The following is a 16,313-nucleotide window of genomic DNA, read 5'->3' as shown; positions in this document are numbered from 1 at the left end:
CCGCGGAAAGGGCCGACGGGTCCGGCTCGGCCAATCGGAGCCGTCCCCTCGCGCTGACTCCCCCCCGTGCCCGCCTGCCGCGGCCCCATTGGCCGGTGCTCGCCGCGGCCCCGCCCCCCGAGCTCGCTGCCATTGGCGGCGCGGGCGCCGGGGGCGCGGCCGCGCGCGCGCGCGGGCGGGGTAAGATGGCGGAACTGGGGAAGAAGTACTGCGTGTACTGCCTGGCCGAGGTGAGCCCGCTCCGCTTCCGCTGCACCGAGTGCGCCGACATCGAGCTCTGCCCCGAGTGCTTCTCGGCGGGCGCCGAGATCGGCCCGCACCGCCGATGGCACGGCTACCAGCTGGTGGACGGCGGCCGCTTCACCCTCTGGGGCGCCGAGGCCGAGGGCGGCTGGAGCAGCCGCGAGGAGCAGCTGCTGCTGGACGCCATCGAGCAGTTCGGCTTCGGCAACTGGGTAAGGGGCGAGGGGCGAGGGACAAGGGGCGGGGGCGATCCTCCTCCGCCGACCAGCGGCCCTGACAGCAGCCCCGGGGGCGCGTCGGGACCCCGGGCTGCCCCTGTCTCTCCGGACGGGCTCTCCGCTGGTCCGAGGAGAGCACCCGGCTGCTCGGACCTGTCGCTCCTTGAAGTTGTGCGTTTGCCCCCCGTCAGCCCGGCCGTGTCACAGATCTTGCAGCTGCTTCTTACTCGTGCTCGGCCTTTGCCTTCAGTATGTCCCAGCTGCGGGCTGGCTGCTCGCCTTCAGGGTCACCGCACAGCCAGACTTGGTTTTAAAAAGCAGCAGTAAGAGAGTATTATTTCACAATCACAGAATGGGTCAGGCTGGAAAGGACTACAGTGGGTCATCCCAGAGCACATTGCACAGGATTGCATCTAGACAGTTCTTGAGTGTTTCCAGTGAGAGAGACTCCACAGCCTCCCTGGGCAGTCTGTCCCAGTGCTCAGTCACCTGCACAGGTGAAGTTCTTCCTCATGTACATGTGGGACTTCCTGTGCATCAGTTTGTGCTTGTTGCCTCTTGTCCTATTGCTTGACACCACAGAGCAGAGTCTGGCTTCATCCTCTGATACCTCCTTTCAGATACTGATGGACATTGCTGATGTCCCCTCTCAGTTTTCCCTTCTTGAGGCTGAACAAGCCCATCTCCCTCAGTCTGTCCTTGTAAGAGAGGCACTCCAATCCCATAGTCATCCTCATTGCCCTCCACTAGACCATTTGAATAATTTTTTGATTTGTTGTTACTTATGTTTTGCTTCATTAAAGACTTTTTGAAAATCTTGAGGTGTACAATCATTGAAGCTTGCTTAGTTGTTAAATAACTAGGAAAGAATAAATATTGTTAATCTTAGAGTAAATACTGTTGTTTATTTTCGTGTTGCTCCTCAGCAATGTGATATAAAGAAGCAAAACCCAAGCTGTACAGTGCTCTTGGTGTTGGCTTGGGACTTGGAAAGCTTCCTGGTCGTGGTGAGCTGGCTTCGTGGGAGTGCCATGGGTGCTCAGGGATCACTGTGTGGTGCTGTTTTCGTGGCTTACCTGCCTCTATGCACTGTAAACACTCATCCAGAGCTGAAACCGCAGATCTGATAGAAATATGGCCAGTATTGCTAGAGGAGTTTAGGTACTGGGAGTTGGCTTTTGGGGAGCAAGGAAAAAGTCGTGTTCATTCCTGCATGCTCGTTATGCTGGAGATGTAATGAGAATCGTTTTATCACTCCTCCTTTTTTTCTGCTTAGGAGGACATGGCTGCTCATGTGGGAGCGTCCCGAACACCTCAGGAGGTGATGGAACATTATGTGAGCATGTATATCCATGGCAACCTGGGAAAAGCCTGCATCCCTGACACTATTCCAAACAGGGTGACGGACCACACGTGTCCCAGTGGCGGCCCGCTGTCTCCAAGCCTGACGACGCCGCTGCCGCCGCTGGACATCTCGGTGGCTGAGCAGCAGCAGCTGGGGTACATGCCGCTCCGTGACGACTACGAGATCGAGTACGACCAGGACGCCGAGACGCTCATCAGCGGCCTCTCGGTGAACTATGACGATGACGACGTGGAAATTGAGTTAAAAAGAGCTCATGTGGACATGTACGTGAGGAAACTCAAGGAGAGGCAACGGCGGAAGAACATTGCGCGAGATTATAATTTGGTACCGGCCTTCCTGGGGAAGGATAAAAAAGACAAGGAGAAAGCTCCAAAACGAAAGATCACAAAAGAAGAAAAGGAGCTGAGGCTGAAACTGAGGCCTTTGTACCAGTTCATGTCTTGTAAGGAGTTTGAAGACTTCTTTGAGAACATGCACAAGGAGAGGATACTTCGAGCGAAGATTCGGGAGCTGCAGCGGTATCGGCGAAATGGGATCACCAAAATGGAGGAGTCGGCAGAGTATGAGGCGGCCAGGCACAAACGGGAAAAAAGGAAGGAGAACAAGAACATAGCTAGTTCCAAGAGAGGGAAGGAAGAGGGTAAAGAAGGTGAATTTGCTGCCATTGAAAACCTGCCTGGCTTTGAACTCTTATCGGACAGGGAAAAGGTGCTCTGCAGCTCTCTGAACTTGAGTCCTGCACGTTACGTGACTGTAAAAACTATCATCATTAAAGACCACCTCCAAAAAAGACAAGGAATTCCTTCAAAGAGTCGCCTTCCCAGTTACTTAGATAAGGTACTGAAGAAAAGGATTTTAAACTTTCTGACAGAAAGTGGTTGGATATCCAGGGATGCTTCATGAAATTCAGTTGATCTACAAAAACACAGCAGAGGCCCATTACAGCCTCAAGGACTCCGTTATTTTTTCCTTCCCTCCCCAAAGATATAGAAACCATGTCGCTTAAAAACACAAAAGAGCAAATACATAAACCCCCACAGTCATCATGATCCATGGTGGTTCAAATAGACTTTTGCTTTGGATCATGGAAAATACTTAATTGTGAAACTTCTACATTGGATTTCACTGCTTTTGGGTACATTATTAGAACAGATTTTTTCACGTGAACTTACTCAAGTCCGGTAGTCCCAGAGTAGTTGTTTTAGTCCGTACTATTGGATAAATGAATATCAGTGTAATCCTTGCTTTTCTTTGAAGGTAGGAGATAGTTTCATTTGCTGGAAACTTTCTTCACCTTTTGTTTTGTTTTTTTTTTGGCATAATGCTGGCAGCAAAATGAAGTTTACAAAAGTCCTGTGCTCAGGTGCAGGTGAGCGGGGACTTCTGTGACCATTGCTAAGCTTTTGGAACATTCTCCTTAGTAACTACAGACAAGGTTTGGGGACACCAGGATGAGAGTTCCTGTTGAGAATAAAGCAGGGGTGAGCCGTGGCAGGAAGGAAGGAAGGAAATGTGGTAGGTGAGATGCCTCCAGGGATGTGTGCTATGGAGGGGGATTCTTAAAGAGCTACCAGCTGATCCCGGAATTGCTTTGATGTGAGTTTCCTGAAACAGACCCCTCTGTAGATTTGACGTTTCCTGCTTGGTACTGGAGTGTCAGGAATCCCAAGCAGCTGTGGTGCTCTGCTCCAGAGGAGGGGTCAGCTACAGAGAGGTACCTGATTTGGGCCAGAAGTGGGGTTTGGGAGAATAGGCAGTGAGGTGTTTGGCAGAAGTTGACAGCCTCAGGCAGCAAAATCAGTTTTTCCTTGTTGGGGGAGCCCGCTTCTCCTCTGGGATCTTGACTGCTGAGGTCACATGGGCTGAGGATGTGTAGCTGCTGCCTGAATTTCATTGGGAAGTCAGGGAAAGGGAGTAAGATTCTCAAATGGGGTGTGATCACTGAGATTGGTCTTTAAAAACAGAAATAACAATTGATGCGGATTTGGTCAAAATGCACAAAGTGTTCCTGAATTTGGAGTGCTTAATCCAGCCACTGTAGGGTTCTAATTTCACATACCTTGAAATGTAGCATCCCAGGTATGTTGAATCTGAATTTACTGACAGGTAGAAGAAGAGTGCACTTTGGGAGGGATCTCCTCCAGTTCTGACAGCTGCAGCCTGGAGTGCTGCTGGAGCTGGGCACCAGCTGGGATGTAACACAACAGGAAACACAAATACCAGACCCACAGTACCATTCTAGCAGTATCAATTGATTAAGAGAAAGATGTTGAAGAAGGATTAGAAAAAAAATTTTATGCCCATTTCATCCTTCAGTTCCCATGCTGGTATTTAACCAAATGAATAAAAAATAGTGGTTGCCATGTGGAAGATGGCACGAGTTACTTGTGCCTAAGCCTCTCTGCTGGTTGTGTCTGGAGCAGGAAGCTGTGACTGGAGGCAGGCTGGGCAGGTCGTCTGGAGTGCAGGTGTACCAAAACACCAAAACTTGGAACCTGACTTCAACATGGCTTCAATATGAGTGCAAGATCTGGAAGTGTCATCTTGCTTTGATGCTTTGGGCTGTAGTCAGTAAGGATACGACAAAATCTTAAAACAGTATTAATTCTGCAGTTTGGCAGAGCTGTTCTGATCAGAACTGGGTTTCCTTTAATACATCCAGCATTACCAAACTAGTGTTACCAGTGAGTTTAGAGTAAAAGGGGTACAATTACAAAGCCAGCATTTCTAAGGAAAAAAACCAAAACTCTAGTGCCTTTTTCTTTTGACCTTATGATGTTATGTCCCTTCAGAAAAGGTAAGGGCTATGTCCTCTGGGATGTAATACTTTGTTTGGCTTATATGTAAGTGGTTTGTTGTGGCAGACTTGAGACAAAACTGTCTCTTCTTGGCAGCAGTGGAGCTAACTGCAATGTGCTGAGTAGCTTTAATAACCACTTCCACCCTATATGCATGTACATGCAGCACACCAAGTTCATAAGGTATAAACCCTTGGTTATTTTCTCTGTCCTACTCCTTTGGGAAGGTAGCTCAGTTTTTCTTTTCAGCATTCTAGTTATGCAATTTGGTTCTTCCTGTAACTTGTTACCTAACTACCATACCATGCTGTTATGAAGCCTCAGTTCTGCATGTAGCTGGGAGTTTAAGAGAACTGTTTCAGTTTTGGTTCTTTTGGGTTTTTTTTCCCCCTCAAATCTGTGATTTTCATGTTTCTACACTGTTTTGGCACATCTAAGTTAAACTGAAGCAATAGCGTAAAGCCCATCCGAACAATAACTTAGGAAAAAATCTAGGCACCAATGAGTCCTTTAAATGTTGAAGTGAATTCTGCATTTACACTTTGTAGCTTCTTAATTCCTCAACCCCCCCAAAATGTTTCTTTGGTGCTAGATGTAACTTATTAAACATCAAAATGAATGTAAAATAAAGTATTTTTAATGTATGCAATATGGATACCAATATTTATTTTGTACTTGCAAGCTAACTCAAGGTGGTAAATGTTTGCTTTAGCAAATACTAGTCCCTTGGAAAGGGCTTCCCTAGAAGCAATGTCTCCTTGTCAGCTATGCTTTTAATTTTAAAGGTGACTTGCACTAGAGGATGCTGCTGTTCCGTATTTCACATGGAACTGATTTAGTCTAAGCATTCCTTTGTTATGAGCTGCTGGTTTTCTGTTTGCTTATAAATTGAGATGCAGTTAACGTTAATCCAGCAATTTACTACAACTATGCTGCTTCTCTTCTGTGGTGAAGGGGCTGAGATGACAAAGAGCTCTTTCAACTTGTATTTTGTGTTGATCTGGAAGTGCTTCCTGTACTGTACAAATAACCCAGCCTTCATGTTGCTAATGACAAGGTGTTTTATATGCTTAACGCTTGACTTTTCTAATTAAAGTTATTACTAATGATAGTATCTGTCTTAACAGCATTGATGTAAGCCTATGAAAAAGCAACACTCTCTAAGCTGTTTAAAATCCTGACCTTGTGCTCTGGGTAGGGGCTGGGCTGTGTGTCCCGTCCCAGCGCTGTGTTGGAGGGAGCTCCATCTCACTCCGTGTGCACTGCCCGGCACTGGGCTCACATGCTGCAGAGTATTCTGGCTGCAGCCCCTCCTGCCCCCTGTTCATGGCAGGCCCAGCACACAGTGAGAACAGCGTTTAGGGGTTTGTACTAGTCTGTGACCAGGAACTGCCTTGGAAATCACCCAAACTAAGCACTCTGCCATTATTCTGTTCTGCAGCTGCTGCATTTGATTCCTTTACAACTGAAACACAGGCTCATGAAGCCTTCTGATTTTTTGTTTCTCACAAAATGTTTCTGCTTGTGGCCCAGTCACTCCTAAGTGATGATACATTAAATACTATGAAGCAAGATGCCCCAAGAGTATGTTCAGCTTTTCAGCTTCTTTCTTCCTTAAAGGGAATGTTGCATTCATTTGATGTTTACATTTGTAGCTGTGCCAGACACACAAACACTCGTGCTGAAATCACACAAAGCCTAACTGATGTTGTGCATACAGCATTTTACTAGATTTTTGCATTGTGTATTGGTAAATAAACTTATATTAAAGTTTCTTTCTATGATTGATTTAACAATAATGTAGCTTGGGCAACGAGGAAAATGACTTAAGTCTTTAGTGTAAAAAGTGGAGATGGATTGTAGCTGAATGTGATGGGTGGAAATGTAGTGTTTATGAAAGAGCTGGTAACCTTATTGGATACTTAAATTTCAGAACTACCTTGCTGTTCTTAGCTTTCATCAGTGCTCCTTCCTGGGGTACCTCAGAGTGCACAGGTTGGAGCTCTCCATAGACTGACCCACTCCGTGCCAAAGCCCCTTGGAGGACAGGCCAGGGAGGAGGAGCCACTTAAATGACTCAAGTTACCAGCTTTAAAGGTGAACCTTGTGCTGAACATTTAACAGGACCTTGTGTTTAAGAACACCTGAATGAATTGATGTAGTCCAAAAATGACAGTGTGTGTGAAGCACTGGGAAGCTCGGTAACAAAATCTTCATCTGCTAGGGAATAAAGTGTGCCTCCGTTTTAACTCCCTTTTGGAAAAACTTCTATATTAAGGACCTTATTACATTTAGTTTAGATCCAGAGGGTTTGGGAAGGGACAAAACAACACACGACAGTTATTAAAAGGTACATAAAATGGTCCCTTTTTGACATCACTTGTGAGAACAGGTCCCAAGCAAAGTGCAACAAAACCATTTCTTCAATCCTAATTCACACAACTACAGTGTGCTCTTAAACCCAGATGGAGGAAAGATACTTCCAAATTCAACTTCAGTATATGGAATCCCCTATTTTCCCCTGTATTTTTAAACTCCATCTTTGCATTTTTTCCCTGTACTTGATTAGTTTAAAAAAAATTAACATTGTAGTTGTCTTCACACATCAAAAAATTACTCTCCTTCCCCTGCCCAGTTGAAGCATTCTTTCTAAGAGTTGAGAAAGAAAGAAGATGTCTAACATGGCTAACCTCCAGTTTTATGCACTTAGGCTGTTCCTGGTTAACTGTTTAATTCCCATGAAGGAAACCAGCACTGGGAAAAATGTCTTAAGGAATGAGTAATCACTTCTCACAATGAGTAGGTCCAGTATTCAGTAAGCTCTTGGCAACTCTGCATCTGAACCACAAAAAATATCAATACCTGACTTTAAGGTAAGAAGCTCCTTAATCCACAACAACCAGAAACATGGTAAAAAATTCAGAAGTACTTTTTACAGGGCCTAATAACTTCCCTAAGTTTGAATATTCTGTCCTGTGTGTTAACAGTGTGGGCTTTCAGGATACAAGAGGAGGGATCCTTTGTCAGTTGCGTAATTTGCCAGGTTCCACCCACTCCTATATCCAGGTGACCAGACAAATGTCATTCAGTTGTTGAATCATGTATTATATTTTAGGCTGATTCTGCAGGATTGGGAGCAGCAGTAGAGTTAGACATGGCAAGAGCTGAATGGGGAAAAGTTCTGGTTCAACCCAAGATCCATGCTGAGTAAGAAATAATGAAAATGAAACTAAGTTCACACTTTCGTTTGAGCCACTTACATGCAATTATTTATGTAAGTCTAAAAGAAATCATATACCAAACTGTCAGCAACTCACTTCTTTGGGTGTTCTGGCTCTCAGCAGGATTGCAAGTACAGTTTGCGTAACAAACTGATTTCAAAGCTGGAAATTACAAGACTATAAAAATAGTTTAAACCAATTTATACAACATTAAATTAAAAATCCAGAGATAGGATAAATTCTAGTGATTCTTCAATGCCATACAAGTATTGGATGGTTTTCTTGATTCAATGTTAGTACAGGACAAAAAGGCTGAATAATTACAAAAGATATCTAATCTCCATTGCCATTTATTTACAGGTCAGAATTCACACAGGTTTCAGGTGTTGAGAGATTATTTTTGAATAGACAAAACAGGGCATTTCTCACATCAGTGTGTAAAAGCTGATGGGTGCTTGCAGAAAGCAGTTTGGTTGTATTATATCACCCACTTCTGCAATGTGAGACTGTACAAAACCAAAGAAGTGTTTGAACCACTATCTGCATTTTCAATCTACACACAGTGATAAACCTGAAATTGCAACACTCTTGTGAGCATTTCATTATTTCCAATTTAATTCACCTTCTCAGGAGCAATAGTTGTAAAATAACGTTATCTAATCTAAAGCATCGGAGGGCTTAATTAATGGCTCTTGTAGTTCACACTGAAGAAGAGCTTATGGAACAGTGATGTTGAAGGCCACTAAGTATGAGAATTTCATCGGTTACTTCATTTTCACTGGGAGACCTCAACCAACTCATTTAAACCTCTCAGGGAGCAGAGGAACGAGGGAAGCATGGTGTGAGAGAAAAACCATCCAGCTGTTTAATAGTTGTATGGCATTTGAAACTCTCAGCTTGAGCAGCTAAGCGTCTTTCACAACACCCACCAGGGCGGGTCGCAGCGTGCGCCCGTGCAGCTTATAGCCAACCTTGGATACCAGCGCGATAGTGCCAGGCTCCTGCCCCTCCACGGGAGCATGGAACAGCGCTTCGTGTTCATAGGGATCGAACTTGGCTCCGACAGGGTCCAGTCTGAGCAGGCCATGCTTTTTAAACACTTTCTGAATCTGTATTTCTGTCATCACAAGACCTTCATATAAGTTCTTCAAGTGAGGGTTTTCATCCTTAATTTCTTCTTTTGGAACGCTTTCTGTTGCTTTCTCCAAAATGTCTGCAACTTCTAGTAAGTCCTTACAGAAGCTCTGGATCCCTGAAAAAGTATAAAGGAGGAGAGAATGGGATTAGTCCACTGAGGGAAACTAGTGTTAAAATCCCCCAACCTCGCAACCCCAAAAGCTACAGCAATAATCTACACTCTTAGGGCTTTTAAGAAGATACGTGATACTGCAATCATTTGGAGTAAAAATCCTTTCTGGTTTTGGATGATAATAAAGAACTATTACAAATACCTTGAAATCCACACCAGTCTCCTCTACTTTATGGAGCAAAAATGTGATTTCAACTCAAAAGAATTAAGTTATGCTAATGACCTAACAACAACAGTTAAAATTCTTACCAAAGTTACCTAAACCTTCAGGTGACTTCATGTAATTTCCTCATGTCACTCATCACCTAATGTTCAAAGCATTATATTGCCCTATTCCTACCTATTAATCTGATGTCATAAAAAGATTTCCAGAAGACAAAGCATGTAATCGGACTGATGAGGATTTCAAGAGATGAACAAGGATTCTTCCTTGAATGAAAAGAACTTGCACCTCTCCCTCACACTACAAATCTCTTTTACAGAGTCAGCAGCTGTGCCTTGCAAATACTGAGCAATTTCTAAGTTAACCATAATCCTTGTCCTGAAGCTGCTCTCTGGCTCACATTACAGAGAATCAGGACTAAGCTCACTTAAGGCATTAGCAATCAAGAAAAAAATCAAAACAGTTCAATAAAATAATACATTTCTACATAGAGGTAAGCAAAGGACAAACAGCACTGGGTTTTGGCTTGGTTTTTGGTTTGTCTTTTTTTTTAAGCCAGTCAATCTTTTTAATTCTAGTTCACATTTTGGATGTTTTCTTTTCCTTACCAAGAAGTGGTTATGACCATTACCAGAGGCCAAGTCTTTGTTTTAAACAAAAAAACCCCACAACTATGGAAGCACCTTACAAGATCTGTGGAGATCACCTAGTTCTCAAGAGAGGGTCTCTATAACAACTGCACAACTCTGTAAAGACTCAAGCTCTTTACAGTAACTAACAAACAATGTCCAAGTAGTTCCAAAAATCTGAAAAAAACCCATCATAGTTTCAAACTAAAAACTAGAGCTGTGGTAGGGGCTGAACTGTACCAAATATAGATAAATTAGCTGTCTAGTTATCTGGATCAAACCAAATAACCAAACCTTTCAGAAGGTGGTTTTGTTTGGTTTTTTAATGTGTACATTATATTTGCAAATATCTGTGACTGCAACTCAGAATTTATGCTAGTCTCAGAAATGAGTTTCTCTTTTTTCAACAGAACAAGTGGTCATGCACAAGCAGTAAAACTTACAGATTATATGTAATCTAGTTTTCAAGGTAAATTCATTTCTGTTGTAGCACCTCTGAGTTCAGACATGACTGCAGGTCCTTTACGGTAAGTAGAAGATAAGTGAAACAACGCTTACTGCAAATCAACCTCAGGATGAAGCACTCAAACATCCATGAGAAAGAATGCAAGAGTACTATGTACTTTTTCTTACAGTACACATTAACTGAAGACCCTGTATTCAGAAATTAGAACTTGAATACTGAGAAGCTGTGTATGGTGCATGGTGAAAAAGAATAACTCATTTTTCGAGGCAGCGTGGCAATCGAACACCAGGATAAAACAACACTCTGCTGCAGCAGCATTTGCACACAATTTCTGTTTTACAGATTTGTGTTGGAAATGTCAAAAAACTAAATCAGATGTTACTAGCCTGGCTCTTGAAGGAAGATGTGCTTCTAGCACTCTTGTCAGCCAGTGATTCTGCATTCCTAGCACTGAAAAGAATCCATTCATTTAGAGGTATTACTTCTATTTAGAAGCTATCACCTTCAACAGAACAGTTATTCAACTGTAAAAGGCTAAAAAAAAAAAAAAACATTAAAATATCCTGAAATCAAAAAAGAAGCAAATTCAAAAAAAACCACTAACAATAAAAAACCCCAACCAACCAAAAAAGCAAAACAAAAAACCTCAACAAACAAAAAAAACCAACCAACCAAAAAAAACAACCAGCCAACCCCCCAAAATCCCCCATGTATACACCCCCCCCCCAAAAATAAACAACAAAAACCAAACCCAAAAAAACAACCAAAAACCCAAACCAGAAGGCAAACCAATATTCCATGCCCTTGGTCAGATCTGAGACCAAAGTACATGAAAAACACAAAGTTCAGGCTGCAAAACTTACTAAAACAATATACTAATGCAGTACACGTTGTAGGAAACAAGATACCAAATTTAAAGAAAATGTCAGCTGTCGACTTCTGCAGTTCAAGTCTTGCCCTTTGCTGGAGAAATGATCACAATTCTGATACAAGTTGAGGAACTCTGCCTCAAATGCATTTTTTAAGCAAGTGGTCAGGATCACTGGGAAGTACAACTTGTCAATACTGCAAGGCCAGTCAGCTTCATTTTTCCAGGCTTTGCATTTCCCAGGTCTTACTGAGGAAACACCAGAGGAACTGACACTGACCGTATAACTTTGCCTCTTCTACCAGTTTCTGGCTCCTTTGCCTCACATTTTCTGCATCTGCCAAGGCACGCTTGTACTTGTCCTAAAGAAGAGAAACCAGTAACAGAAGTTATTCCTCCTAGTCAGGCAGCTGACAGTAATTCACACCAGCATATTCAGTACAAACCAGCATTTTAAACAGTTTCACAGCCTGAATCCACCATTTAGGGTAATATGAAACAACATGCCAATTATCACACCATCCCTCCTACTAAGACAAAAGTTTGCTTCACTTCACAAGCACAGAAATGAGGGAAAGGAAATCAGATGGTTTTCTCAGCCTTTACAAACTATGAAGCCTAACTCCTCTGACATTGAGATCAAGTTTTGGTCTATTCCTAGAACTACAGCAATTTACCAGCAGACGTACAACGATGTGAAATAGAATGATATTATTAAAATAAAAATTCACACTGAGTACTTCACCAGCCAATCCCAAATGGCTTCCACCCTGAATATGCTTGAGCTTTCTATGCCATTGAAGAATCTCAGAACAGAATAAAAATGGTCAACAAGCTGAAGAGCTGCATTAGGCAATCAACAGCAAACAAAGAAATTAAATGATACCTCAAATTCTTCCTGTAGAGCTTTGGGAAGGGCAACAGAAAGCAAACTCAATCCACGTATGACCCACAGATGCTGGTTCTATAAAAGCTTCAGGGCTACCTCTTGAAGTCTCAAATGCTCCAGAAAGACATTTTATATAAAGCACTTATTAATGTCTTTGCTTAATGCCCACCTCCCACCTCTCAGGGCATCCTTCAGCTGTTGGATTATGCACAGGAGAGAATGCAAGACGGGGCCACACAGAAGGGATGTGACGTTTCACCCTTTGAGTCTGAAGGGCTCTCCAACAGACAAGGTTTGAAACTTCCTAACTACGGCCTAAGTACACTATTGTATGAAAGTTAAGCATCATTAAGTTTGACCTTTGGAAAGTCAGCAGCTGTTTCCATAAAGTCTACTCTTAACACACACAAATGCACACACCAGAGACACATTCACACCCTTCCATGGCTCCCAGAAATTACTTCTCCACTGAGCAAAACCTATGTGAAAATCAGCAACAAATTTTCAGGCTGGAAAATGTCCAATTCCATCCAGAAACTGAAAATAAATTATCCACGATCTTAATTTTGGACCAGGGATGCATGACAGATCTTGTAGTACATGTACTCTTAAGTTTAAAGAAATTATGAAATTGCAGATTTTATACAACTTAACAGGAGTCACAGAACTGTATCCAGACTGTGCACTGGGAACCCACAGTGCAGGCTCTTGGGCATACAATTTGTAACATGTGCAACCTAATAACCCAGAAACACTTACATTAACTTCTTTTAGTTGTTCTTCCAGTTTGGCCTTTTCTTCAGCTAACAGTTTTTCAGCAGAGCTGGGTTCCACCTTCTGCTCATTTTGGCTCTGATTCTGGTCCTCTTCCAAGTTCTGGCCAGTATTTTTCTGCTGTGTTGCTGCACAAAGCAGTCGTGGAGATGTTCTAAGGCAAAAAGATAGACATTATTATTCTGATGCTTATTTTGTAAGATACCAGCATCTTCTAGACATACGAGACACTTTGACACATAATGTCCACAAAATTCTCATATCAAAGCACGAATTCATACAATTCTAGGCTTGTGAATACTGCGTGCAGAACCCTCCGTCACAAGCAGCAATCTCCACCCAATTAAACTGTAGTAGAAAACAACTGCTGCAACGTATCAGCTTGTAAGCATCCACTACGTTCAACTTATAGCCACAGAACTTTTATGGGCAGTATGCGTTTTCAGAGCACCGTGGTCTATCTGGAAACAAATTCCGTGATGCAATCGCCGACAACAGCCTCCCTGAAAACACACGCGGCAGAAGAGGGCTCGGCCGCTGGAGCGGCACCCCCCGTGCCGCCTGTACCCGCTGTATAGCGAGCACCGCGGCAAGCACGGGCCCGTCTGCATAGATAGTGATTCTTCATCCCTTCTTGACACTTCCGAGGCCGAGCGAGCTGAGCCACCCAAGGACGAGGCTGCGGGATCAGCGCCGCGCTCACACGAGGGCTCGTATCCCCGCCCGCCGCACGGACGCTCCGGGCCCGGAGCTCTCCAGGCTCCCCTCAGTGCCGTGCCGGGCCGGGCCGCTCTCCCGGAGAAAGGCAAGGGAGAGCAGCGAAGAGCGGCGGGGGATGGAGGGCGGCCCCGGCCCGTCGCGGCTGTGGGACGGGGCTCCCCAGCGCTTGGGACCCCAGCGCGGCGGGACCGAGCCTCGCTCTCCTCCCATTCCGGCGGTGAGCACGGCCCCGGCCCGAATGTCCGGTGTCGGGCGAGCGGCAAGGCGCGACCCCCTCACCTCAGCGCGACGTTCAGTAGCGGGAGGCGCGGGCGCAGCGCACCCCGCACGCACTGGGCCACGGCCGCCATGGCGCTTTCCTGCCCGCCGGCCGCCTCGGCCCGCCCCCCGGGCCCCGCCAATCAGCGAGCGGGCGGGCCGGGAGTGACGCGGCCGGGAGCCAATCAGCAGGGCGGACGCGCCGCCCCGGCCGAACAGGCGGCTATTCCGGGGCGCGGCGGAGCGCCCAGAGGGGCGCGCGCGCCTCGCCCCACCGTGACGCGCGGCGGGCGGGGCCGCGGGCGGGGCGCGTGCCGGGCGGCCATCTTGTCTGGTGGCGGGGCGGGGGCGGCTCGGTGTCGCGTTACTGGTGCTCGCGTGATCCGCGTCGTTCCTGTCTTAGCTGTGACTGGAAAAGTTTGAAAATTTTAGCTCATTTTAAGTGCTGGATAGCCCGGTTATTAATAACACCTTGTAGCGCCCGTCAGCAATTTGCAAACCACTAGACGGAGGTTTCAGTCCACACACGCTCGCTGTAACTGCTGTGTACGATCTTGCTGGACAATCATTTCATTTAATGAACTCTTGAGATTTCATTAAATGCGATAATGTTGCTAATCCACTAGTTCCAGATTTGGTCACCTGCTTGTGCAAGCTGTTTGTGCAAGTGTGCTGTGTCACGGGAGGCTATGGAACCGTGCTCTGTGGGATAGCTGAACTGGGGCAGTTCGTCACTTGCCTTGTCAATATCTCCTAAAAGGGGAGGGGGGAAAAAATCAGGGTCAAGTATTTACTGTACAGCCGTGAACTTGAGTGCTAGATTATGCACAGATGCTGGAACACCAGCTGTTAGCCTAATTCCTGCACGTGTTTGTGCACTTTCCAAATGAAATCTGAAGGATGAAGATGCAAATTCCATAATGCAAATTTAGTTGATGTTATAATCAAGTGAATAATTAAACTGTATACTGAAAAAGAAGGCTTAGAAGATGTTTTTGGCTTGCTGCATGAGAATCCTCTGGGACCTTGCTCAGTACAGTGGAACTTCGCCAGAGCTCACCAAGGCTCCAACATGGCCTTTATTCAGCAGATTGGTTTGTCTGGGATGGGCTGTGTCAGCCTGTGCAGAAAGCAGGATAAATGGTACATGAGGCCACTGACCTCATACTATGGCAAGTTTAGATCCCTTTGAGTCTTATTTGCCGATGGCTCTTCTGTGATGTGTAACTGGTACAGTCCCATGGCTTGCCTGTGCAGAACACAGTGAAGAGGAAGGTTGTGTGCCTCATCTTGTCCACATGCAGTGGTGGTCAGTATCTGCTTTCCAGAAAGCTGATGAGACACAAATTTCAAGCTTCATGCTCAGAAATATTGAAATAAATAATTGAGGAAATTTGTTAAGATAATGCTGAGAAAGAATCAGAGAGAGCAAGGAGAAAACCAAGAACAGCTATAAAGGATGATACCCACAGAAAGACATGACAAAATGAGACTGAAAAGGTAATTGGATCTTTAAGTCTGATATTTTTAAAATGTTTTCCGAAAAGATTATTCCTCACAAAACCTAGACAAGCAGTCTGTCTTGTCTCATCTTTTTTGTCTGTTGTTTTTCCCCACATCTTTGCATGCAGATTCCTATTTCAGCTTGTCTCCATTTCTTTGCTGCCCACCATCTTTGGAAGCTCTGCTTGATTAATGATTGATCACAAAATCACTGAATTGATAACAAAAGGTTGAGAAGAATCCACTGCCGACATGTCTTAATAACTGATATATATTAGACTTAATATGTCTGGAACAATATCCTTCATGTATTAGATCCATTTACCACAAATGACATTTCACTGGCCTTCTGCAAGTAACCTTTCAAGATAACGCATAGTGAAAATGCATTTTGTTGTGAGTCATGCAAGTTGAACAGCTGTCATGAAAAACCTGCAGCTGGCTTAGATGCTGATGGGTCAAGACTAAACAACATCTGCAGCTTCAGAAGAACATGCAAGTTTACAGGAGCTTGTTTGCATCATGGCTGGTGTTTGCTGTAAGTACTGTCCCACTCAAGACTTTTTCATGTCTTGTTTTGACTCAGACTATTGCAGATTAATGTTCTGGTTTTATTGCAGTGTCAGCTTGTTTTTGGGTGTTTTTAAACTCAGATACTGAGTATTCAGCATCTGTTGCTGGACCTGTATAACTGTCATAGTGTTCAGGAACAAGAACAGTTTTTCTCATCCAGTCTTCTCCGTATCAAATGATCTTTAGTTCTTCACATAAATACTGGGTTTGAATATGAATTGAGGATAAATAATGCTTATTCTGAATTTTAAACAGTCAACCATCATCCCTGTATAGGCCATTCACTTAAGAGTTGGACTCAATGATTTTTGTGGG

General features: G+C 44.4%; 2 protein-coding genes across 2 annotated transcripts; one reads left to right on the top strand and one right to left on the bottom strand.

The window, feature by feature from the left end:
- The first annotated feature begins 182 nt into the window (after positions 1–182).
- Positions 183–6,400, top strand: TADA2B (transcriptional adaptor 2B). Its single transcript, XM_005517858.3, has 2 exons — positions 183–455; positions 1,738–6,400. Exons 1-2 carry the CDS (start codon positions 186–188, stop codon positions 2,728–2,730), a joined length of 1,263 nt encoding a protein of 420 aa, XP_005517915.1. The 5' UTR covers positions 183–185; the 3' UTR covers positions 2,731–6,400.
- A 1,466-nt stretch (positions 6,401–7,866) lies between these two features.
- Positions 7,867–14,081, bottom strand: GRPEL1 (GrpE like 1, mitochondrial). Its single transcript, XM_005517859.3, has 4 exons — positions 13,944–14,081; positions 12,930–13,098; positions 11,562–11,643; positions 7,867–9,098 (listed from the first exon to the last, which is right to left on the bottom strand). Exons 1-4 carry the CDS (start codon positions 14,012–14,014, stop codon positions 8,752–8,754), a joined length of 669 nt encoding a protein of 222 aa, XP_005517916.1. The 5' UTR covers positions 14,015–14,081; the 3' UTR covers positions 7,867–8,751.
- Positions 14,082–16,313: the final 2,232 nt, after the last annotated feature.

The sequence above is a fragment of the Pseudopodoces humilis genome, chromosome 6, assembly GCF_049639895.1.
Source record: "Pseudopodoces humilis isolate 2021_Gansu_Grassland_sample_001 chromosome 6, ASM4963989v1, whole genome shotgun sequence".
Taxonomy (NCBI): Eukaryota; Metazoa; Chordata; class Aves; order Passeriformes; family Paridae; genus Pseudopodoces; species Pseudopodoces humilis.
The sequence above is the reverse complement of the archived record's forward strand: the minus strand, read 5'-3'. Positions and strand labels throughout refer to the sequence as shown.